The sequence below is a fragment of the Phocoena phocoena genome, chromosome 8 (assembly GCF_963924675.1).
Source record: "Phocoena phocoena chromosome 8, mPhoPho1.1, whole genome shotgun sequence".
NCBI classification, from domain to species: Eukaryota; Metazoa; Chordata; class Mammalia; order Artiodactyla; family Phocoenidae; genus Phocoena; species Phocoena phocoena.
Genome location: NC_089226.1, coordinates 59,461,005 through 59,486,974, shown reverse-complemented (window position 1 = coordinate 59,486,974; position 25,970 = coordinate 59,461,005). Strand labels below are relative to the sequence as shown.

At 41.5% G+C, this 25,970-nt stretch overlaps 1 protein-coding gene across 1 annotated transcript in view; it reads right to left on the bottom strand.

The window, feature by feature from the left end:
* Positions 1-3,904: 3,904 nt before the first annotated feature.
* Positions 3,905-25,970, bottom strand: part of FCHSD2 (FCH and double SH3 domains 2) — a 301,858-nt gene continuing 279,792 nt past the window's right edge. The window contains exons 14-20 of the mRNA XM_065882104.1: positions 13,987-14,121; positions 8,600-8,683; positions 8,302-8,479; positions 7,796-8,016; positions 6,691-6,820; positions 6,466-6,548; positions 3,905-3,988 (exon numbers count right to left, since the gene is read on the bottom strand). Of these exons, the coding sequence (XP_065738176.1) occupies positions 3,905-3,988; positions 6,466-6,548; positions 6,691-6,820; positions 7,796-8,016; positions 8,302-8,479; positions 8,600-8,683; positions 13,987-14,121 (915 nt within the window). The remainder of the gene's footprint in view (positions 3,989-6,465; positions 6,549-6,690; positions 6,821-7,795; positions 8,017-8,301; positions 8,480-8,599; positions 8,684-13,986; positions 14,122-25,970) is intronic.

Genomic DNA, 25,970 nt, shown 5'->3' with positions numbered 1-25,970 from the left:
GCTCGTTGGGCAGTGAGTGAATAGTGCAGCCCGGGTGTGACCACAACCCAGAGGACAGTTTGCTCTGTCCCAGTGGAGAGTTCAGTGGCTTGAATTTTCAACTTTTGGCCATCCTGAGAAGTCTCTGTGTTCGTAAAGTCTGTTCTCAAATATTGTGACCTTTTTGTGTGATGTTCTCACTCTGCATCTAGAAACTGAACTTATCTAGAACATAAGAGTTGGATAAGCCCTTGGAAATCATCTCATTCTACTTCTTTTAAAGTCAGGGTTGTGGCAGCCCAGTGGAAAGGGCGTCCATCAAGCGGTGGCAGGGCTGCGGCCAGAGGATATCCTCCCAGCTGCTTCTGTCTGCCTGTGGATGTGGGTTGGGGTGGTGGGTCAGAGGAAAGGGATCTAGGTGATGTGCTGCGAACCTGGTTCAGCTGCCTTACCTTTAGTTCCTGTGATTAAGGAGGCCCCAATGTAGCTATGATACAGGGGTGGGATGATTAGCTTAATTCCGTCCGCTGGTCACAGACCAGGCCTCTGGGGCCAACAGTAGTCTTGAATGCGAGCAGCTTTCATTAGCAGGGGAAGGCAAGAGATGGAAGAGATATTGAATGTGCACTGATAGTCCTCACCATATTTATGGTGACGCATTTTCACACCCACTCTTTCCATTGGGCCTGACAGCCCTGTGTTACTAGGAGGCTGGAAGGACAGCAAGGAGCAGTTCTGTGGGGGAGGCCGCTGAAGGTGGGCGAAGTGATGGTGAGGGATGCTTGTGGGGACCACCTTGTGCTGCACACTTTACGTGTCCTTGGATCCACAGCATTACTCTCATGTTTCCGACGGGGACACTGAAGCTGGGTCCCACAGATGTCAAGTGGGAGGCAGGATTTAACTCAGACCTTCCAACTCCAAAGTCCATGTTGTCTTCTACGCTGTTGGTGGGAGTGTCAATGGATACGGTCATTTTGGAGGCCAATTTGGCAACATCTAACAAAATTAAATACACACGTACCTTTTTGACTCTCAAGTTACGTATTTAGGAATTTACCCAATATTTTCACTGGAACAAATTTTTAAAGAATTATGCACAAAGGTGTTCAACTTTCGAGTAGCAAATGGATGGATACAACCTCATCATCCATCACTGCAGGAATGTTTAAATTATGATATATCCGAACAGTGGAATATAATGCAGCCTTCAAAAAGAATGAGGTAAACCTAAATGTATTATATAATCTCACATATAAAAAGGCAGTGTGTGCATATGAGTTCTATGCACAGAAAACGTCTGGAAGAATACATATCACACATGCGCAGCTCTGGAAGAGGAGGGCTGTGGGGCCCCTCCCCAAACAGGCTGACCTCTCATCCTCACTGGGCCGGCAGGCAGCCAGAGGGACTCACCTTTTCACCTGGAATCCTCTAGCCACCCCCGAGACCAGTAAAATCTCCTTCCCTTGACTCATTACTCAGGGTGGAGGTTTAGGAAAGGACAGAGTAGTCCAGAGTGCCCATTTCCTAGAAGCCAGCAGTCACATCCTCTGAGGGGACTCAGTGGCCCTCCTCTCGCCCTTCCAGCTGCAGAATCAGAGCTCCCTCCTCAGCTCCCTCAGCACACTCCCTGCCTCGCCCTTCCAGCACCTCACACAGTACTGTCCTCATGTGTATACCTTTTTTCTCCACTAGGAAAGAACCTTGAGAGCCAAGACCACAACTTATTTATTTCTATCTCTAGCATGCAGGGTATTACACATGGCAGGTGGGTGGCATGCAGGACTGTTTGTCCCATGGATGGATTAATTTACTTCCCCCTCTTTGTATCTGTTGTAGGGTTTAAAGGAGGGCCTAGAAGTGTCTTTATAAGAAGCACTGGGTATTTGGAAAAGCCTGCTTACCCAAATCTCTTTATAAGTAAAACTTAGAAAACTTAATTCCATTTTTTTATTATTCAACATTTTATACATAATAAATACAAAGTTTTTACAGCCACTGTAAAGAAAGCACATCTGCACAGAGGCGCTTCCTCTGAGCCCAGCCGTGTGCACTGTGACACTGGATTACATGTCCTGGAGGGAGGGGTTCTTTTTAAAAAGGAGGCATATTTTTACAACTTTGTATTTTTAAAATAAAATTAGCAGCTCTTCCAAAAAATATTTTAAAATATAACAAAAGATTTCAAATAACCCTCTGAGAATGTGGAAAACCCAGATTCAAGGACAATTTTGCTAGCTAAAGAGAGAATACAAGACTGGGTGGCAAGAATTGCCTGATTTCAGCACTTTGAAGATTTCTAAAGTGCTTTGAAGATTTTAAACTTGTCAACAAACTTTAAAATCTTAAAAAAAAAACCCACCCTTTAAAATTTTTTTAAACTTAAGAATAAGTTTGATAAACACAAAAAGACCTCAAATAGATCAACAGGTTAAGAAGCAAAAAACAAAAAAATCCTCAAATCACGGAGAAGATTCATCAATGGGTACTGTCACTGAAGTGATCAAATGACTAACTGAAAATTTCTTCAGCTCTGACCTTACTTTTGGTCAAAAATCCCATGGGGACATTTGGCGAGCATTTCACGTTTTTAGATTCTTAGGAGGGATGGCATTTTCAAAGCATAAGACAACTTTCGAATTAAATTCTACAAATTTGATTAAAAAAAAAAAAAAAAGCAACTGGCAAACATCCCTTAGTCCCTAAGCAATGCACTCCCTATCTTCCATAGGAGGTGGAGGGCCGCTGGAGGCCTACTCTGGGACGCCTGCGGCTATGGGTTTGTTAGCCTGCAGAGAAGGCTACTCCTGGCTCTCCCTGTGACGTGGAGAACCTGTCAATTTGCACCTGTGGAATCCTTTAGTCCTTCACAGGAAGCTGGTTTCCATGAGCCACAGGTTCTTCCTCCCAAGGAAATGTCAGGTCAGTTGGACCTGGGAAGCTGCATTTTATGTGGTGGGTGGCTGCCTGGGCCAGTGGACTGGCTTGGGAATAAAATAATGCTAGAGCCCTCCCCAGTAGAGAAGCTCGACAAGGCAAGTATGTGTCCCCAGCTTATCTAGACATTCAGATTCTAAGGATACTGGTCAGAATAGTATACGCTGCAAAAATTAAAATGAAAAATACCCAAATATAAAAAGAACATTAAATTGGCTCATTTCAGATCTGGGAGCTCCATTTCTGCTTTTGCCACAGCCTCCTTTCTATTAGTCTATGTGATGGGATGAGATTCGGCAACTAGTTCAGCCCCTCCATGTTAGCTCCACTAATACTAAATGAATGGCATAAATATTAATACAAAGGACACTGTTATTGTTTTAAATCTGTTAGTTGTGGAAGAGATGTGCATTAATGCAATTGGTACTAAACTCAGGGCAGTCCATTTTGTTCCAATACGGTTTCAGTTTCTCAATTTGGGGACTAACTGCGGGGAGGAGCCAGCCTCTCCTGAAATCCCTCCTCCTGCTTCCTTATGTAGCCAATGTGATCTGATTAAACTCAATCAGATGAGCAGAAGCCACTTGAAGAAAGATGAGAATCTCTGCCACATCCTGTGGCCACAGTAATATACTGTACGAGTGCACATGATCAGTATCTCTGTGACTGTGCCCTGATCGAGGCCTGGTCTTGAGTCTCATACAAAAATGGGCCACTGTTAGGCAAGAGGGCTGTCCCCCTCTGTGTTTCTAGGGCCCTCTAGGATTTGTGCTGTGGTAGGAGAGATGACATAGAAAATGACAACAAAAAAAGGCACAAAATATTCAAAACATGGGAGGAGTCTACCAGGCCACCCAGTCACATATAATCCTCCTTGTTTTTGCTCTGTTCGAGTCATCATCATGCAAAGGTGCCTAAAAAACAAGACTGGCCAAACTCTAAGCCTGGCCTTGATTGTAGCAGTAACGGACAGGCAAAGCCATCATCACACCAGTGTGATTTCCACATCCTCGATCTTCTCTGCTGGCCTTCGGTGGTTCTGCGTAGGTGGAGGGGGAGCTGCCCGGACCTGAGCAGGAAACCATCACATGGATTGTCAGTCAGCTTCCCGATTCAGTGCCTGAAGCATCCAAACCCCAACTAGTCATTTATCCAAGGACATGGGCACCCCAGGGCTCTCAGAAATGCTCTAAGCATGTGCTTTCAACTTAATTTTCACAACTTCTTACACTGAGAAGGACCTATTGTTCTGGATGAAATGTGAAACTCATGATTCAGGTTCTTGCCTAGGCTGAAGTCCTCATGGGCACAAGAGTCTTTGTAGCCCTAAAAGCCTCGTCCAAAGCAAAGGCCTAGAGTTGAAAGTGAGAGCAATGCTTGGAGAACTGAAAACCTTTCAACATGTCTTGGAAGGAGAGTTGCAAGAGAGAAGACTAGAGAGGTAGGCTGGGGGTAAGTCATGAAGGGCCTCATTAATCCATATTTAAAAATCGGAGCTTTATTCTGTAGGCAAAGAGGAATCTTTGGTGGATTTTAAACAGCAGTATCAGATGTGTGAAAAGATGACTCAGGTAAAAGTTTGAAGAAAACAGTGGTGGTGGGCGAGAATACAGATGACAGTTTTGGAGACTCATGTGGTGGTCTGAAAGAAAGCTGATGTTGGCCTGCACTAGGGTACGGGCAGTGGGGCAGCAGAGGGTGGAAAAACTTGACAGCTGTCTCCAAGGTAAACCTGGCAGGACTTGCGATGACTCTGTGGAAGGCAGGGTCAGGGAGGTGTCACGAGTGATGGCAGAGCACTGGCAGGATGGGGGTACCACTCACCAGGACAGGAAATATGGGAGAAGGAGTATGTCTGGGTGGGAAGATAATTAACTCGTGTTTTGCTGAGTTTTGGGGGTTTTGGTACATACACAATGAGATTTCCACAAGTCTCAAGCTCAGGGAAGAGACTGGATTGGCAGTTATAAATCTGGGAGTTGTCAGTAAATAAATGGTTATCAAAGCCTTGGGAGTAGATGAGATTGCTCAGAGAGTGACTCTAATGACTTTAAGAGAAGCAGCCCGTGGAAAGAACCCTGAGAAGCATCAACAGAGATGGATAGAGGCAGAGAAGCCCGCAAAGGTCAATGAAAATATAACAGGGAAGAGCCAGTTCTGACTCTGTGTTGGATCTGTTTCTTTGACTTTAACCTTTGCTTTTTGTTGCTTTTGTTATTACAATCATACATAGTGGCCTGCCTCAGGGAACCCTGCCCCTCTGCCTGAATGTTAAACTAAAGTGCCTTTGTTCAGCTCACAGGGAGACAATCTGACCCTGCCCACCTGTGAATGGCTGCAGAAGAAGAAATTAACACATCCCCTCCCCATGCTGGCCAAGCAGGCAAAACTAATGGCCTTTTAACTTTACTTCCTCACCTCCTCCCCCACCTCTGTTCTATAAAAGAAACAGGCATCCAAGATGGTTTTTTGGGGACCCTAGTCTGCCATCTCCTTGGTCTGCCGGCTTTCCAAGTAAAGTCGCTATTCTTCGCCTCAATACCTCGTCTCCCGATTTATTGGCCTGTCCTGCGGCGAGAAGAGTGAGCTTGGACTCAGTAACTAAAAGGAAGGGCCAGGAAGTAGAAAGCAGACCAGGAAAGTGTGGTAGAACAAACAGGTCCACTTCTCTCCATTCACGCTCTTACCCGCTAGTCCACACTACTGTCCCCTCTTGCTTGGACCACTGCTCCAGCCTCCTAACGGCACCCTGTGTCCATTCTATCACCTTCCATTCATCCTCCACTTAGCTGCCATAATGGTGTTTTAAAAATGCACAACTGGTCATATCACTGTCCTGCTTACAATCTTACAATAGCTTCCTAAACTTTTAGGATCAAGAACCAAGTCCTTAACAAGGCACTCAATATCTGCTGAATGAACAAAGCCAAAGGTAGTGAGTGGTTCAGAGAACTGTGTCAAATGCTGATAAGGGGGTCTAGGAAAATAAAATTGCAAATATGCACTAGATTAGCCTGCGAAAGTTACGACCTTGGAAGAGCTGTTTCACAGTGAGGTGGTGGGGTGGAGTCAGTGAGGGGCGAGTAGAGGTGATTATTTGTAAGAACAGATTCCTTTGAGAATAGAAGCTCTCAAACCTCAAAATGCATGTATCTTATTTCATTTCAGTGTCCGTCAAAGAGGCAATTAGAGGCCTGGAAAATAGGTTATTATAAAATGCCTGCTGGAAAAAAAAATGCTTCTGTTTCACAATTAGACCACTTTAATGCTCTCAGAGCTTGTTATAATTTAAATACACTTTCATAGCTGTCACCTTGCAATCTCTCCATGGCTCAGTGAGGAAAGCACCAGTGTAAGCTAGACCTTCCAAGATGTGTTCATTTTTATAGCCTTCCTTTTCCAGAGCTCCTTTTAACTTCCCAACTCCATCTTACCCTGGCATGGAGGGAATTAGTAACAACACAGGGGTCATGGAGATACATTAATTTCTAACTTTCAATTTGGAGAAACTACGCATTCTATAACCCTGCCAGATAAGAGACTTACAGGTCGTAGTTTCCCATATGAGGTCTCAGAAGTATGTCTGGATGCCTGTGAGAATCCTGGCGATTCGGCATGGAAGCTGTTTTCTAAGGGAGGGAATCAAAGAAGCTCAATTTATTTGTGTTGTTGAGCAATAAAAATGCTAATGCAGATCTGTTTGCTCTTCAGGTGAACGTGTGGATTTCTGAATGAAAGTGTATGTAGACCCATGCCCAGGAGAACCCTTACCATTTGCTGAAGGAGAGCGGGGGAAGTACTGGGAGCTCCTCTTATCTGGGCTGGGGTAAGGGCTACTAGGAGGCTGGTCATACAGTGGCAGTGGAGGCAGGGAGCCGGGCAGCTTGGGGGAGGGAGAGATCTGCAGCAAAGGGAAGAGAGGTTACGAAGTGCTCACCTGAGGAAGGAGAGACCAGCAGGCTTCTCTGACTACTCCTGGCAAATTACTTTTCTTTGGAGCTAAGTTATGATTATTAACTTTCTTGGTCAGCCTCATTAGAAGCAAATGAGCCTAGAATAACCACCCCAACCCCCAGTTTTGTGTTGCATTTAACTTTTTCCTTCCACAGATCTCATTATACTACTGATTTTAGTTTATCTTAAACAGTTACCAAGTCAAACCATTCTCGAGAGTTCTATTGAAAACATACCAAATTAGTTCAGTGAAGAACAAAAAAAGGGACAAGTTGTATTTTTCAGTGAAGATAAAATAATTGGCTGTTTCTGACTCCCCCAGGTTCTGTAAATGTCACGCTAAGTGGTCACAATACCACACAAGTAAGATGGACAGACATGTTCCTTATGGTCCTGGACCTGCCAGGCCTGCTGTGACTGATCCGAATTAGAAGTTTCCCATAAAGACAAGGTTTGCTATGATTGAGCTAAGCCTATGGAGCTCTGGCAGGCTCATCAGTTCTCTGAAAAGGACTAGTAGGACCTGGGCTGGGCAGGGAGGCTCTGACAGTGTGAGGGAGAAAAAGAGCAAGCTAATATTTTTACTGCATAAACTAACCACAGAGACAATACATTCCCTCTCTGGTTTCTCTCTCTCTCTACCAAACCATTCTTTTGTATGTCACACACAATTTAGTATTTTCGTTCCCCAATTCAGAGAACAGAATGTGGGAGAAGTGAGCTGTCATACAGCCATTGCACAAGAGCCTGACTGACAAGTCTCTGCTTCCCAAATTCAGTTTTGCAGAAACCCAGCAACCAAGGATTGGAGTGGTGAGGGTGAGGCCAAGACCACAGCCCACTTTTGCGTGGGTCAACAGACTCCTTGGGAGTCATTTTCTTTAAACATCTTTTAATCCAGCTTTCTCCCCCTGTTGTGCACCTGAATCTCTCGCATCCATGGAGTGTCACCATTTTCTGAGGCTGAAAGTTCTTCCACTAGCACTGACGGGAAAACTCCAATCCGCCCATTGAATTCCCCTTCCCAGAAGCCATCATCATCCTGGTTTTCTTTGTTCAAGATTCGGATGATTGCTCCCTCAGGAAAAGATAATTCATCATCTGTCTGGCCCTCGTAGTCATAAAGTGCTTTCACAAAACAGACTAGGTAGCAAGAGAGAGAAAAATGCAGTAAGAACACCGACAACCAGGTTACTTTTGCAGCCACCCCATGCACAAGTGACAACTAAAAGGCCATCGTACAGCTATAATTCTGTACTCACTGAAGATCAACTTTAGGGTTCTACTGTACAGGATAAACATGACCAAATAAACATATTACAGAAAAGGAATAAAGTTGTGCTTTTTAACCTACTGAAGGCTGACTCCAGGGTAATACAGTTTAGGCCAAATGTGACCAAATAAAGAGTGCCTTGTTTCAGTCTTTACCACTGGCATCTCCGTTGAGGCTGCCTGAAACGAGTTCGGCCTCCGTGGAATTGCTGGATGTGTGTGACCGACTGTCCAAAGCAGCCAAGGACTGCAGCATGCTCAGCAGACTGTTCGAGGTGGGAAACTGTAGGTACTTTTCTGGTACATAACCCACTTGGCCGACTTTATTTCGAGCCTGAGTAAAAGACATGTGACAAAACAGGTTTGCACACACAATTTGGACAGGGTACAACAAGAACCAAAACAAACTCCTGAAAATGTCACAAGAAGGGGCGATATGAGCAAAGGAATATACCTTTACCCAGTCTTCCATATCTCCATCTTCAATCACTTCTAACACCTCATGTTCCTCAATGGTCAACTCATCTGGTTGAGAAGCCTGCAATGTAGGATGGTCATGGACAAAATTAAAAAGGTTAGATAAAGAGCAGATGTGAACTGATCATAACAAAAACTGGGGATCAAAATGATTTTGAAAAACGTATTGAACATAAAAATTTGAGTGTTGTAAAACTATCATAATGAGGTGAAGTTTTACTTTAAAAAAACTAAACAAAATAAAGCCACAACAAAAACTGGAGAAACGGAATCCTCAAGAGGCAATCAGGTTCAGTGAACACAGCACTCTGCTGGAAGTAGAGGACCTGGGTTCTAGCTCCAGCTTATGTATCTATTGGTAAGTTACTCAACTTCTTGATGCCTCCATTTCTTCAAAATGACAATCCTGCCATTCTCGGGAAGATGGGGGAGTTAGTGTGGGATGAATAAGCACAGAACCATGATGATTTGGGAAGCACAAGCAAGGGAGAAAGCCGTGAATTAGAACTATACCAGAGGGCTACCATGGAGGTGCAGGCTGTGAAAATGCAAAGAGCTATGTACATGGATTGACTGATAGCTTGACCAGTGCCTGGAATTTGTCTGGAATCACCGTAAAACAGTGGCCAAGAGAAGAAAATTGTAGGAGAGAAATGACTGATGCTCCAACTTAACTGTAGAAACTAGGCTGATCCACTTGTGTGCTTCTGCAGAAGTTGCTGTGGTGTTTTTTTTTTTTTAAATCCCTAACAGCAGGAGTCCACTAGCACCAGACACCTAAATACTACCCCTGAGGCAGTAGAATCTGAGAGCAAGCTCTCAGGGACTCTGCAGGGGGGTTGTAGAGAGAGACTTTGTGACTTTGTTTCATAAAGAGACTTGCCTGTCACATGTAACAGGAGGGGTCTGTGGACATCTTCTGGCTCTTAGTGAACAGCCTTAAAAGCTTTCCCCAAGTCCCAAGATTAGTTAAAACTACTGCTTTAGACCATATAGTTTTTCAGATCTCACAGTCTCAAAGTGTAAAATATCTCCAAATTACACAAGCAAAAGTAAGGCAAGGCTCATTTCCAAAGACTCATTTCCTATTTCATGTACATTTCATCAAACCCAGATTCTGGACATTGCTATAATAGCTACTTGAGACAGAAAAATGGTATTGAAAATGGCTGACCAATCACAGAAATACTCCAGGACAGAATTTTAAGTAGATTACCTCTGATCTTAAAATATGAGGGAAAAAAAAGCTCACTGAATTTTGATAGCTTTTCCAATAGAATCTTTTAAAAATTTAATTTAATTAATTTTTATACAGCAGGTTCTTATTAGTTATCTATTTTATACATATTAGTGTATATCTGTCAATCCCAATCTCCCAATTCATCCCACCACCACCACCAACCCCCTCCAATGGAATTTTTTCACTAATCTGAAACCACACTATGCCTTGAATATACCAGCAAAAGGCACCTACATAACAAATTCTGTGGCAAAACTTAAAAAGTTATCCAACACAACCAGATTTCAGTGTGTGTGATAGCAAAGCAGGAGGGTTAAGAACACCTTTAAATACAATGCTGCCCTTGTAAAAAAAAAGTCATGAAGGTCCACGCAAGTTGTCCAACATTGTTATATAAGCAGACACTAGCTTGATCATACCATACCCAAGCAGTGACCAATTCTTCCACTTGACAAGGTCAGGTCCTTTGCATGACACTCAAAACCCTGTGGTCTCTTGATGCTTTGGCCCCAGCAAACTATTCCCTATTCTCTGAACATACCACGTTCTTTATTGCCTCTATGCTTTTATCAGGCTGTTCCTTCTTTCCAGCAGGCCCTGCTCCCTCTTTCCCATCTGGTGACTAGATTTAGATTACTGTGAGTTCAAGTCCAGCTTCAGTCTGTTTCTACAGGCAAGTGACCATAAGACCTTTTAGAGCCTCAGTTTTCTTTTTTATTCCTATTACAATGTAAGCTCCACGAGGGCAGAGATTTTTATCTGTGTTCATCAATGCTATATCCCCAAGCCTAGAAAAGAGCACAGCATGGTACATGGAAGGTGCTCACGTACTGATATTTGTTGAATTAATGGGTTGGTTGATAATATCTTCCTTATAGGGTTATTGAAGGGATTAGAAAAATATATATATATATGTACAATACGGGGCACACAGGACTTCATAAGTGGTAGCTATTATTATTACTCATGATTTGATGCCAAGCTTATATGTTTTCCAAGACCACCCACAATGAGCTGGCTGCTTTTTCCTCCTTTTATTCTTAGAAGGCTTTGAGCATCCCTCTAACACTGACTACTGTGGCACTCAAGTTAGTTGTTTGCACTTGTGCGCTTCCTATTAGAATGACTTACTTAAGGCAGGGAATGTAATTCTTCTCACTTATCCCAACTAAAGACAGCAAGTAGTCAGTAAATAGTTATTAAATAAACACGTGGTCTCACACTACCTCATGAAGTCCTAATATGCAGTGGCAGCCAGGACCCCAGAAGCAGCCATGCCCTCCATTCCCACCACCATCTCTCTAAATTTCCTGTTTTCTTTTAAAACAATGATTTTTCCTGATTACAAAAGTTATACATGTTCACTGTAGAAAAGCTAGAAATATGTATAATTAAGACCTTAAGGTAATACAATTTGGTATCTTACTTTTTGGACATATTTCTTCTTACATAAAAAACTCTAATATAATTTTCAATTATCTTCATAAAATTTTGTTATGGTTACATTATATGAATGGTTAATTTACTTAACTATTTCCTTATTGGACTGCCAACTTTGCTATTATAAAGTAGTACTATGATGAAAGAGCATTTTGTATCCAGAATGTTTTTCTATATTGTGGGTCACTTTCTTAGGATATATAGTAAGTAGTAGGGTCAAAGTTATGAGCATTTTTAAGGCTTTTGAAACTACTCCTTAAATTTAGCTTTTCTTTGTTCTCACCAGATTAACTTAGGCCTTCTTTGCTGGTCTGGACCATAGGAATCACAACTAGGCTTATAGAGACTAACTCCACTCTAATCTACCCTCTCTGGAATATCTATACCATGACCAGGGTTACCTTATTTAAAAGCCTAGTCTGATTTTAGGACACCCAATGGCTTCCTTCAGCCAGGATAAAAGCCAAACTCAGTCTGATCTACAGGTCTATCTGACATCTTTACTTCCAGCTGCTCTATTTCCCACACTTGATGCTCACACAACACTGAGTTTAACATTTCCTGAACACCCTATTATCTCATCAAACTGTGTCTCTGTATCTGCTGTTTGCTTATAAGGCTCTTTCCCTTCCCTACCTTATCACTGTAACTAGAAAGATCTTATTCATGACCCCACTGAAATGCTACCTCATCTGTAAAATTCCTCAGATGTAATAATCACTCAGATACCCAGGACCCTCTCTGTTTAAGGACCTTAAATTTTAATTCTGGAACTTCAAAGTAAATATAATACTGAGACGGAAGATAGGGAAACAATCCCAACCAAGTTTTATAATATTTTAAAACACCTTACAAGTATCTCGGAAGATGACTTCAAATTTTCAAAAGGTTATCAAGACAGTTTACATTGGGAAAAAAAAAATCCCAACCCTTTTAGAAAAGAGGAAGTATTGTTAACTTAAATATATAATAAAAGGATGTTAAATGAAAAAAAGTCTGGTAATCACTGATATTGAGGAGTAAATAATATCAGCTTTTGGCTCTCCAGGGATGGTGGTGGTAGGAGTGAGACTGTCCCATGTATGATTTAGATTCTCCTCAGACCCTTCCTCTGCTGTTGTCCCTTAAGCATGGCATTAACATGAAAGGAATTCATTAAAATTAGTGCCATTCATTAAAATGAAAGGGATTCATTTGTTCATGCCTTCCTTACATCATTCATTTATTCATTCCACAATTATTTCCTGAGGACCCACTATGTGCCAGGCACTGTCCTAGGTGCTGAAGACACATAAACAAGGTACACAGACATAGACAAGGTTTCTGCCTTCATGGACCTTTAGTGGAGAGTCAGATAAAGAAGTATGAAAACAAACAAGATTCAGTTTGGTTGGTGATAGGTGCTATATAGTAAATAAATGAGGACAAAAGGGCAATGGGATAGAGTTGTGACTGGGGAGTTGGCTATGCATTTAGGTGGTCAGGGGAAACCTGAGGAGGCAGTATTTGAGCTGAGCCTATATGAAGAGCAGTGGGCAGCCAACCAAGATTTGGGAAAAGACAGTTCCAGGTAGGGGAGCAGCAAGGGCAAAGCTGTCAAGTCAGAGAGGTGCGTAGTGCTTTTGAAGACTGAAAGGCAGCCAGAGTTGCTAACATGTAGTGCATGGGCTGGGTGGGTTGGTCTGACATGAAGCTAAGGAGATTTGCAGGGGCCAGATCAATCTGGACATTATAGGCCCTTGTGAAGAGTTTATTTTTCTTTGTGTGATGGAAAGCTTATAAAGGGTTTTAGGCAGGGGAATAAAATAACCTCCTATACGTATTAAAGATAATTCTGGCTGCAGAGTGGAAAGTGGTAGACAAGTATGTTGGTAGACAAGTATGAAGAAGGGATACCAATTATTAGGGTTTTTTTCTTTTACAGTAATCAAAGCAATGGCCTAGACCAAGATGCGAAATGTGAATGGATTCAGGATATGTTTTGGAGGTGGACTCAACAGAACTGGCTAGTGATTGATGAAGGGAGTAAGGAAAAGAGAGGAACCGGGGAACTGAAACTCAATTTACTTTGAGTAAAAAGCTAATGGGAAAGCAGGGAAGGGGTGAGAGAGATTAAGAACTATTATACCAAATCAGGTTTGGAAGTTCAGGAATCTATTTATCCAGATCCTTGCTTAACCTGGAAACAAGAGGTGGTTATATTAAGGTTAGGAAAGGTAAAGTTTAACAAAACTGCTCTGTCAAGCAATTTTATTTTAATATCAATTTTGAGAACTATCGTAACGGAGGGTCTTGTGTCAGGCAATTGATAAGGGTAAGAGTTCTATTTACAGAAAATTTACTAGATGTCAGGCACTTTGCTAAATGCTTTGCTATAAAAGTGGCATCTCATTTAGTCTTCAAACTAGCCCTATAATATTATCCCCATAATATAGATAAGAAAACCGAGGCTCACAGAGACCAAGGGACTAGCGTAGTTATGTAGATCGTAAATGTCAGAGACAGGATTTTAACCGAGGCAGTCTGACGTCAGAGCCTGGACTCTATCCCATTATGTTGCCTCTAACATGAACTGAACACCAATTTTATGATAAGTACAGTATAAGAGGCTGGGTAGATACAGTTACTTGTATCTTCAGAGTTGTCACAATTTAATATGAGAAGTATGTTAGAGAAATACAAACCTTATAGGAATAAACAACTTTGCAGGTGAGTGGATAATTTCTTAAGGTGCCAGAAGGGCTGGAACTGCTGTCATCAAAAACATCCATGTTGTCTTCAAACTCTTCTCCTTCTTCTCTTTCGGTATCTGCATTAAGCTAGGAAAAATCAGAAGCCATTGGCTAGCTTGCTTACGTCAAGAAAATGGATGAAAGCAGGAAAAACACTTAAAACCTGATTGTTTCAAAATGTTAATTTACTTATTCAACTGCACAAAGAAAAGTATCTGTTCTGTTCTCACTTGCATTTTTCATGTTATGAAAGGACAGAGTGTTTTTTTTTTTATTTTTAAAACCAAGAGTTGGGCTTCCCTGGTGGCGCAGTGGTTGAGAGTCCGCCTACTAAGGCAGGGGACACGGGTTCATGCCCCGGACAGGGAAGATCCCACATGCCGCGGAGCGGCTAGGCCCGTGAGCCATGGCCGCTGAGCCTGCGCGTCTGGAGCCTGTGATCCGCAACGAGAGGCTGCGATAGTGAGAGGCCCACGCACTGCTATGAAGAGTGGCCCCCGCTTGCTGCAACTAGAGAAAGCCCTCGCACAGAAACGAAGACCCAACACAGCCAAAAAATAAATAAACAAAAATGGACAAATGACTTGAAAAGACATTTCTTCAAAGAAGATATACAAGTGGCCAACAAGCATATGAAAAGATGCTCAACATCACTAATCATTAGGGAAATGCAAATCAAAACCACAATGAGATACCACTTCACACCCATTAGGATGGCTATTATAAAAAAACGAGGAATTAAGTGTTGGTAAGGATGTGGAGAAACTGGAACACTCGTGCATGGCTGGTAGGAACGTAAAATGTGTAGCTGCTTTGGAAAATGGTATGATGGTTTCTCAAAAAGTTTAACACAGAATTACCATATAATCCAGCAATTTCACTTCTATTCTTTCAATTCTTTTCAATTTTAATTTCTATTCTATTCTTTCAATCCTTCCTCCCCAAAGAGTCTGAAAGCAGGAACATGAACAGATATTTGATTACCAATCTTCATAGCAGCATTATTCAGAATAGCCAAAAGGTAGAAGCAACCCAAGCATCCACTGAGATGAGGGGATGAACAAAATGTGGTATATGACAACAGAATATTATTCAGCCTTAATAAGGAAGGACATTCTGACACATGCTACAACAGATGAACCCAAGGACATTAATATTAAGTGAAATAAGCCAGTCACAAAAAAGATAAATACTGTATGACTCTACTTATATGAAATACCTGAAGTAGTCAAATTTATAGAGACAGAAAGTAGAATGTTGGTTGTCATGGATTTAGGGGTTGGGGGACAGGGGAGTTATTTTTAAATTTTTTATTTATATTTATTTATGGCTGTGTTGGGTCTTTGTTGCACACACGGGCTTTCTCTAGTTGCGGCGAATGGGGGCTACTCTTCTTTGCGGTGTGTGGGCTTCTCAGTGCTGTGGCTTCTCTTGTTGTGGAGCATGGGATCTAGGTGCATGGGCTTCAGTAGTTGTGGCACATGGGCTCAGTAGTTGTGGCTCATGGGCTTTAAGAGCGCAGGCTCAGTGGTTGTGGTGCACAGGCTTAGTTGCTCCGCGGTATGTGGGATCTTCCTGGACCAGGGCTTGAACCCATGACCCCTGCATTGGCAGGCGGATTCTCAACCACTGTGCCACCAGGGAAGCCCCAGGGGAGTTATTGTTTAATTGGTATAGAGCTTCACTTTTGCAAGATGAAAAGAGTTCTGGAGATGGATGATAGTTATGGTTGCACAAAAATGTGAATGTACTTAATGTCACTGAACTTTATATTTAAAAATGGTTTAAATGGTAAAGTTTATGTTATGTATATTTTGCCACAGAAAAGGGCACAGTTCCTTTTGAAATGTAGCACAGGAAAATAATTTAACCCAGTTTCAATGTATATTACCCATCATAGCTAAAAGGCATATATTAATTAAAATCGAATTGAGTGTAAAAAATGTATTTGAGTATTGTCCATTATATTAAAATACAAATAATATTTATATGAGCATAAATATCTAACAGAGGTGGGCAAAGTAAGAAGAATAAAGACTGGAGAACAGAGGAGATTGGCTTGTTTTTTTATATACCTCTGAACTATAAACTATTAGAATAGGCATGTTTTACTTTTTATTTTTTTAAAATAAATTTATTTATTTATTTATTTTTGACTGTGTTGGGTCTTCAATGCTGTGTGCTGGCTTTCTTTTAGCTGAAGCGAGCGGGGGCTACTCTTCATTGTGGTGCGCAGGCCTCTCATTAAGGTGGCTTCTCTTGTGGCAGAGCATGGGCTCTAGGTGCGTGGGCTTCAGTAGTTGTAGCACATGGGCTCAGTAGTTGTGGCTCACGGGCTCTAGAGCACAGGCTCAGTATTTGTGGCGCACGGGCTTAGTTGCTCTGAGGCATGTGGAATCTTCCTGGACCAGGGGTCGAACCTGTGTCCCCTGCACTGGCAGGGGGATTCTTAACCACTGTGCCACCAGGGAAGCCCCTGTTTTACTTTTTAGATTAAAAATCCAATAAAGAAGAAACAGAATAGGCTCAAAGGTTTCTTGGCTTCTAGCTACATATAAACACTTATTTGGCTACTTTTCCCTATGTTTAAACATGCAAAGGCACTAATGCTTACACATTAAGGATATAAGGAATGGAGAGTCAGAACTGGGCCTTACAGTAGAACAATTAATTAGAATACCAAATACCTACTATATGCTGAACACTAAACTAGGCTCTTAGATATGAAATGAAGGATGCTGTCTGCATTGCAGGAGTTCACAACCTAGAGTGGGAAATGAGCACAACCAAATGCTAAGTGCACAGAGGGCCCTGTGAATATGGAAAGGGTGAACTGAGAAGAAGGTCAGAGATTTCCTGAGATTCAATGAGTCAAAAAGTATAAGTTGCCTATAATGTCAAGTTCTACTCTTTATTGAGTTAATGTGATTTCTCTTGTGTAATTATCACTGACATTTTAAAAGACTCTCTTCACCTGCTATTTACCTAATAAAATTCTAAAGAACTGGGTGAAGGAGAGGGTTCCTGAAGAATAAATAGTACATATTTCTTGTCACATTTATTGCCTCCATTTCAAAGCCCCTGTAGTAGTCTCATTTATAACTATTACTGAAAATTCTCCACAGCTGAGTGCCTCACATGCCTTATCTTACAAATATTCATGTATGGTCAGTCAGATCAATGACAAAATAGACTCAAATCTTGACCTTTCAAATTATCTCAGGCTTATGATTCTATTATTTTCCAATATGGTGTCATATAAAAGATGAGGTTCACATGCAGGAAACTGCCGTAAAACTAACTTAAACATATTTATATATACTTGGAAGACATTGCCTTTATATTCTAGTAAAGGTTATAGACATTACAAAAAACAAAACAAAATACTCATACATCTATAAAAACTAAAATTCAAGCCAATGTGGGTAGAACATGTTTCCAAAAATATAGCATAAGGAACGTTAGTATGTACTGTGCTTTGGCACTGGGAATCAATCCAATACATTTCATTTTGGCAACGTTGTTTGATACTAAACGTTCCTTTCTTTCTCCTTCATTTTGAGTTCATTTTTTGATTCTCACGGAAGGGACTGAAAGGTTGCAGTGACAGCAATAGGGGTCACTGCCACATGCTTTTGCATTGCTCTAGCAGCTTTCCAAAGTATGTCATCTCAGGACAATTTCTTCCTTTTTCCTCTTCCACCCTCTGTAACTTAGCTGTTGCAATGCCTTCTTGACCCAGCATTTCTAAAATCACATTCTTCCTGTTTCTTAACAACTGCTCACATCCCTTTTCCTTCCTGTCATCTGACAGAATTTTAATCAAAACTATTCTTTCTAGCTGTATTAATATTTTTCCTTTCTTAGATGTTATAAAATGCTTACTCTTATTGCAAGGGCAGAAAAGAACTTTTCCAAGTTGGTTTTAGTAGCTGACCTCCTGTATTCAGCAAAATTATCTCTGAAGGGCTTCATCAGCTTTATGGTCCCTGGATCTGACAGACTTGGGTTTGAATGCTGACTATGCCATTTACTTGCTATATGACCTTGGGCAAATTATTTGACTTCTCAACTTCAATGACCTCATCTCTATAATGAAGACAATTACTTCTTAACAAGGTTATAATAAGGATTAAGTGAGGCAATACTTAAACCCTTAACATATGCTTGGTACATAGGAGGTACTTAATACATCATTATTGTTTTTATGAGAAAAGGAGAATATAGATTAAAAAAATCTGGTGACATCCAGCACAGAGGAAGGCAGCTCCCTATAACTGGCCAGCAGAGCCTCTGAATTCCATCTAGACAGAAAAGTCAGCACAGTGAACATCATTCCAGACACAACACAAGTATATTATAAAAAATGATGTTGAAAATATCAGCAAAATGGATTTCTGTTTCCAGGCAAGATGGAATAATATTAGGGACCAGATTTAAACTCCTTCCAGAAACAACTAAAAAACTGTTCAAAATATATGAAAGAACAGTTTTCAAGACACTGGACATCATGTGATGAAAGTTAGTGATCCTTGGTGGATGGGAAACAATTTCCCCAACTTACTGTATGAAAAAAGTTTCCAAGCTGAGATATAGCAGGAGGGAACCCAAGAAAAGGATGGTGGTCTCCCTGAATTGAGGATATGGAACTGGGAATTCAGGAAGGTCAAAGTGGCTAGAGTTTGCTGGGTAGAGTAATGAAGAAATGCATAGAGAGAACTCTGGAAATCTGCAGAGGTCTCCCTCAAGTCTTCAGCTAAGTACTGATCAGCACATATATGTCAAGAACTACCTGAAGCCAGCAACAGAACCACCCAAAGGATTAGAGGGAACAATCCTCAGCATTCACATAGGTCTGGGAATATTTCCTATTCCCTCTTAACAGAGCAGAAAACCTCATAAGGCACAGGGCATCATGTAGGGAACTGAGAATATCAGTAAGGATACAGAAGACTTGAACAACACTATAAACCCACTTGACTTAATTGACATTTATAGAACATAACAGCTAACACCAGCAGATTATATATTCTTTTCAAGTACACATGGAACATTTACCAAGATATACCATATAATGGGCTGCAAAACAAGTCTCAATAAATTTAACATGATTCAAGTATGTTATCTGACCACAATGGAAATAAATTATGTCATTAATAGAAAGGTATCTGTAAAATTCCCAAATATTTGGAAATTCAATAATACTTCTAAGCAACCCATGAAACAAAGAAGAAATTAAAAGTCCAATTAGAAAATATTTAAAACTGAATGAAAATAACACAGTGTATCTGAATTTGTGTGGTGGCGCTTAAGCAACATGTAGAGGGAAATGTTTGTACCAAATGCCTATATTGGAAAAGAAGGAAAGTCTCACATCAGTGACCTTAGCTTCCACCTTAAAAAATTAGGAAAGAGCAGATTAAATCCAAATTAATCAGAAGAAAGGAAATAATAAAAACCAGAGCAGAAATCAATAAAATAAAAAATGGAAAAACAACAGGTAAAAATGTCAATGAAATCAAAAGCTGTTTTTCTTTTTGTGAAGATACATCAAATTGATAAACCTCTAGTAGGATGATCAGGGAAAAAAAAGAGGAGACACAAATAAACAATATCAGGAATAAGAGAAGTGATGTCACTACAGATTCTCCAGACAATCAAAGAATAATAAAAAATATTATGAGCAACTTTATGCCAATAAATTTGGCAGCTTAAATGGGATTGACAAATTCTTTGAAAGATACCTATGATCAAAGTCCATTCAAGAAGAATAAGTTGAATAACCCTATCTCTATTAAAGAAATTGAATTTGTTGTTTAAAAAACTCCTACAGGGGGCTTCCCTGCTGGCGCAGTGGTCGAGAGACCGCCTGCCGATTCAGGGGACACGGGTTCGTGCCCCGGTCCGGGAGGATCCCACATGCCGCGGAGCGGCTGGGCCCGTGAGCCATGGCCGCTGAGCCTGCGCATCCGGAGCCTGTGCTCCGCAACGGGAGAGGCCACAACAGTGAGAGGCCTGCGTACCGCAAAAAAAAAAAAAAATTTTTTTGCTCTTTGAAAGGCATTGCTAAGAAAATGAGAAGACAAGCCACAGACTGGGAGAAAATTATGTAAATCATCTATCTGATAAAGGATTTGTATAAAAGGAACTCTCAAAATGCAATAAAAAGAAAACAAACAACCTAATAAAATATGGTTGAAAGATCTGAACAGACACTTCACTGAAGAAGATATACAGATGGTAAATAAGCATAAAAGAAGATGCTCAACATTATCAGTGAAATGCAAATTAAAATTACAATGATACACTACTGCACACCTATTAGAATATCTAAAATTAAATAGATTGACCATACTAAGTATTGGCAAGGTAGTGGAACAATTGGAACACTAGTACTCTATTGAAGGGAATGTAAAATGGTACAACCAGTTTGGAAAACAGCCTGACAGTTCTTAAAATGTTAAACATATAGCCTCTGTATGACCCAACCAAACATACATTCATCGCAGTTTTATTTGTAATAGCCCCAGACAACTCAAATGCCCATCATCAGGGTGAATGGATAAACAAATTGTGGTATATTCATACAATAGAATACTACCCAGCAATTAAAAGAAATGAACTATTGATACATGCAACAACATGGATGATACTCAAAATAATCATGCTGTGTGAAAGAAGTCAGACAAAACAAATTGTACACTTTTAAATATGTGTAATCTATTGTATGTCAATTATACCTCAGTGAAACTGTTAAAAATATCAGTAAAGCTTGGGAATTTTAATGACAACTGGCCACACAGTATTTGAAGATGCTATAAGACCATTAATTATATAAAAATAGGTCAGTCAGTGATTCACCAGATGCTTAAAAGAAAAAAATGCACAGCAATTGAAATGAATCATGATAAAGGTTAGAGGAATAAAGGGTCACCCACAGAGTAAGAAAGTATAGTAAAGAGCAGTGCTTTAGAGGCAGGCATATCTGGGTTCTAATCCCAGCTCTCTCCACTTACTAGCTGTATACTGTTGGGTGAGACAGTTAATTCTTCTAAATCTATCTTCTCATCTATAAATACATTCAGGATGGTTGTGATCATTAACTGAAATAATGTATGAATGTGCCTGACATGGAACCTGGTACAGAATAGATGCTTTACCAATGTGAATTCCCTCCTTTTGGTAGTATTTTAAGCCTAGTTGGTAGAACTGGAGTAGACAACTTATCTTGAGGTTCAGATTAATATTTTTGAACATGTAATATATGTAAGGATCTGTGTCAGGTACTTTACTTGTTATTATGGCTATGGAGAAAGTCAAAGAACATAACACAGTCAGAGACACTTCTCTTAGAAGTGAAATGCTCTACATTTTTTCAATGTCCTACTTTGGTCTTGGCTGTCAGTAAGTGAGAGTTGTTCCCTCAATCTGTGGACACCAATTCAACAGACATTATAGGTAATTCCCAGCACCTAGCAAAGGGTCTCATGAGCAGTGCAGGCTCAATACATGCTTACTGAATTGAATTAAACTGATGTTACTGGGAATTTGAAATGTTAGTTTCATTAAAAGTGTGGACATTTTGAATATGGAGTTTAGTCCAATAAAAAGACAACTGCCGGGGGGACCTTGAAGATGGCGGAAGAGTAAGACGCGGAGATCGCCTTCCTCCCCACGGATACACCAGAAATACATCCACACGTGGAACAACTCCTACAGAACTCCTACTGAAGGCTGGCAGAAGACCTCAGACCTCCCAAAAGGCAAGAAACTCCCCACGTAACTGGGTAGGGCAAAAGAAAAAACAGAGACAAAAGAATAAGGACGGCACCTGCACCAGTGGGAGGGAGCTGTGAAGGAGGAAAAGTTTCCACACACTAGGAAGCCCCTCCGCGGGCGGAGACTGCGGGAGGCAGAGGGGGGAGTTTCGGGACCGCGGAGTAGTGCACAGCGACGGGTGCGGAGGGCAAAGCGGGGAGATTCCTGCACAGACGATCGGTGCCGACCAGCACTCACCAACCCGAGAGGCTTGCTGCTCACCCACCGGGGCGGGCGGGGCTGCGAGCTGAGGCTCGGGTTTTGGTTTTGGACGGAGCTCAGGGAGAGGACTGGGGTTGGCGGCTTGAACATAGCCTGAAGGGGTTAGTGCACCACGACTAGCCGGGAGGGAGTTCGGGGAAAAGCCTGCACCGGCCGAAGAGGCAAGAGACTTTTTCTTCCCTCTTTGTTTCCTAGTGCGCGAGGAGAGGGGTTTAAGAGCGCTGCTTAAAGGAACTCCAGAGACGGGCGCGAGCCGCGGCTAAAAGCGCAAACCCCCGAGACGGGCGCGAGCCGCGGCTGAAAGCGCAAACCCCAGAGACGGGCGCGAGCCGCGGCTAAAACCGCGGAGCCCAGAGACGGGCGGGAGACGCTAAGGCTGCTGCTGCCGCCACCAAGGGGCCTGTGTGCGAGCACAGGTCACTCTCCACACCCCTCTTCCGCGGAGCCTGTGCAGCCCGCCACTGCCAGGTTCCCGGGATCCAGGGACAACTTCCCCGGGACAGCGCACGGCGGGCCTCAGGCTGGTGCAACGTCACGCCGGCCTCTGCCACAACGTCACGCTGCCTCTGCCGCCGCAGGCCGGCCCCGCACGCAGTGCCCCTCCTTCCGCCATCCCCCAACCCCCGGCCTGAGTGAGCCGGAGGCCCCGAATCAGCGGCTCCTTTAACCCCGTCCTGTCTGAGCGAAAAAACAGACGCCCTCCAGCGACCTACACGGAGAGGCAGGGCCAAATCCAAAGCTGAGCTCCTGTGAGCTGTGAGAACAAAGAAGAGAAAGGGAAATCTCTCCCAGCAGCCACAGAAGCAGCGGATTAAAGCTCCACAATCAACTTGATATACCCTGCATCTGTGGAATACCTGAATAGACAAGGAATGATCCCAAATTGAAGAGGTGGAATTTAGGAGCGAGATCTATGATTTTTTTCCCTTTTCCTCTTTTTGTGAATGTGTACGTGTATGCTTCTGTGTGACATCTAGTCTGTATACTCTAGCTTCCACCATTTGTCCTAGGGCTCTATCCGTCCATGACTTTTTTTTAAAAATTCCTTTTCTTAATAATTAAGTTTAATTGTAATAACTTTATTATACTTTACCTTCGTTCTTTCTTTCTTTCCTTCCTTCCCTCCCTCCTTTAGACAACGAATCACCCCAAATTGAGGAGGTGGTCTCAGGGAGCAGGATTTATGATTTTTCCCCCTTTACCTCTTTTTGTGAAGGTGTATGTGTATGCTTCTGTGTAAGATTTTCTCTGTATAGCTTTGCTTCCAACATTTGTCCTAAGGTTCTATCCATCCCTTTTTTTTTCTAAATATTTTTTAATTCAATAACTATATTATACTTTATTTTATTTTTACTGTATCATCTTTCTTTCTGTCTTTTTTTTCCTTCTTTCCCTCCTTCCTTCCTTCCTCCCTCCCTCCCTCCCTCCTTTCTTTCCTTCTTTGCTTCTTTCTTCCTTCCTTCCTTTCCTCCTTTCCCTCTTTCTTTACTCATACTTCTACTAATTCTCCCTACTTTTTCTCCCTTTTATTCTGAGCTGTGTGGATGAAAGGCTCTTGGTGCTCCAGCCAGGAGTCAGGGCTCTGCCTCTGAGGTAGGAGAGCCAACTTCAGGACACTGGTCAACAAGAGACCTCCCAGCTCCACATAATATTAAACGGTGGAAATATCCCAGAGACCTCCATCTTAACACCAGCACCCAGCTTCACTCAACAACCAGCAAGCCACAGTGCTGGACAACCTATGCCAAACAACTAGCAAAACAGGAACACAACCCCACCCATTAGCAGAGAGGCTGCCTAAAATCATAATAAGGCCACAGACACCCCAAAACACACCACCAGACGTGAACCTGCCCACTAGAGAGACAAGATCCAGCCTCATCCAGCACAACACAGGCACTAGTCCCCTCCACCAGGAAGCCTACACAACCCACTGAAACAACCTTAGCCACTGGAGACAGACATCAAAAACAACGGGAACTACGAACCTGCAGCCTGCAAAAAGGAGACCCCAAACACAGTAAGCAAAATGAGAAGACAGAAAAACACACAGCAGATGAAGGAGCAAGATAAAAACCCACCAGACCTAACAAATGAAGAGGAAATAGGCAATCTACCTGAAAAAGAATTCAGAATAATGATAGTAAGGATGATCCGAAATCTTGGAAGTAGAATGGACAAAATGCAAGAAACAGTTAACAAGGACCTACAAGAACTAAAGATGAAACAAGCAACGATGAACAATGCAATAAATGAAATTAAAATCACTCTAGATAGGATCAATAGCAGAATAACTGAGGCAGAAGAACGGATAAGTGACCTGGAAGATAAAGTAGTGGAAATAACTACTGCAGAGCAGAATAAAGAAAAAAGAATGAAAAGAACTGAGGACAGTCTCAGAGACCTCTGGGACAACATGAAACGCACCAACATTCGAATTATAGGGGTTCCAGAAGAAGAAGAAAGAAAGAAAGGGACTGAGAAAATATTTGAAGAGATTATAGTTGAAAACTTCCCTAATATGGGAAAGGAAATAGTTAATCAAGTCCAGGAAGCACAGAGGGTCCCATACAGGATAAATACAAGGAGAAACACGCCAAGACACATATTAATCAAACTGTCAAAAATTAAATACAAAGAAAGCATATTAAAAGCAGCAAGGGAAAAACAACAAATAACACACAAGGGAATCCCCATAAGGTTAACAGCTGATCTCTCAGCAGAAACCCTACAAGCCAGAAGGGAGTGGCAGGACATACTGAAAGTGATGAAGGAGAATAGCCTGAAACCAAGACTACTCTACCCAGCAAGGATCTCATTCACATTTGATGGAGAAAATAAAACCTTTACAGACAAGCAAAAGCTGAGAGAGTTCAGCACCACCAAACCAGCTTTACAACAAATGCTAAAGGAACTTCTCTAGACACGAAACACAAGAGAAGGAAATGACCTATAGTAGCGAACCCAAAACAATATATAAAATGGAAATAGGAACATACATATCGATAATTACCTTAAATGTAAATGGACTAAATGCTCCCACCAAAAGACACAGATTGGCTGAATGGATACAAAAACAAGACCCTTATATATGCTGTCTACAAGAGACCCACTTCAGAACTAGAGACACATACAGACTGAAAGTAAGGGGATGGAAAAAGATATTCCATGCAAATGGAAACCAAAAGAAAGCTGGAGTAGCAATTCTCATATCAGACAAAATAGACTTTAAAATAAGGACTATTAAAAGGGACAAAGAAGGACACTACATAATGATCAAGGGATCGATCCAAGAAGAAGATATAACAATTGTAAATATTTATGCACCCAACATAGGAGCACCTCAATACATAAGGCAAATACTAACAACCATAAAAGGGGAGATCAACAGTAACACATTCATAGTAGGGGACTTTAACACCCCACTTTCACCCATGGACAGATCATCCAAAATGAAAATAAATAAGGAAACACAAGCTTTAAATGATACATTAAACAAGATGGACTTAATTGATATTTATAGGACACTCCATCCAAAAACAACAGAATACACATTTTTCTCAAGTGCTCATGGAACATTCTCCAGGATAGATCATATCTTGGGTCACAAATCAAGCCTTGGTAAATTTAAGAAAACTGAAATTGTATCAAGTATCTTTTCCGACCACAACGCCATGAGACTAGATATCAATTACAGGAAAAGATCTGTAAAAAATACAAACACATGGAGGCTAAACAATACACTACTTAATAATGAAGTGATCACTGAAGAAATCAAAGAGGAAATAAAAAAATACCTAGAAACAAATGACAATGGAGACACAACGACCCAAAACCTATGGGATGCAGCAAAAGCAGTCCTAAGGGGGAAGTTTATAGCAATACAAGCCCACCTT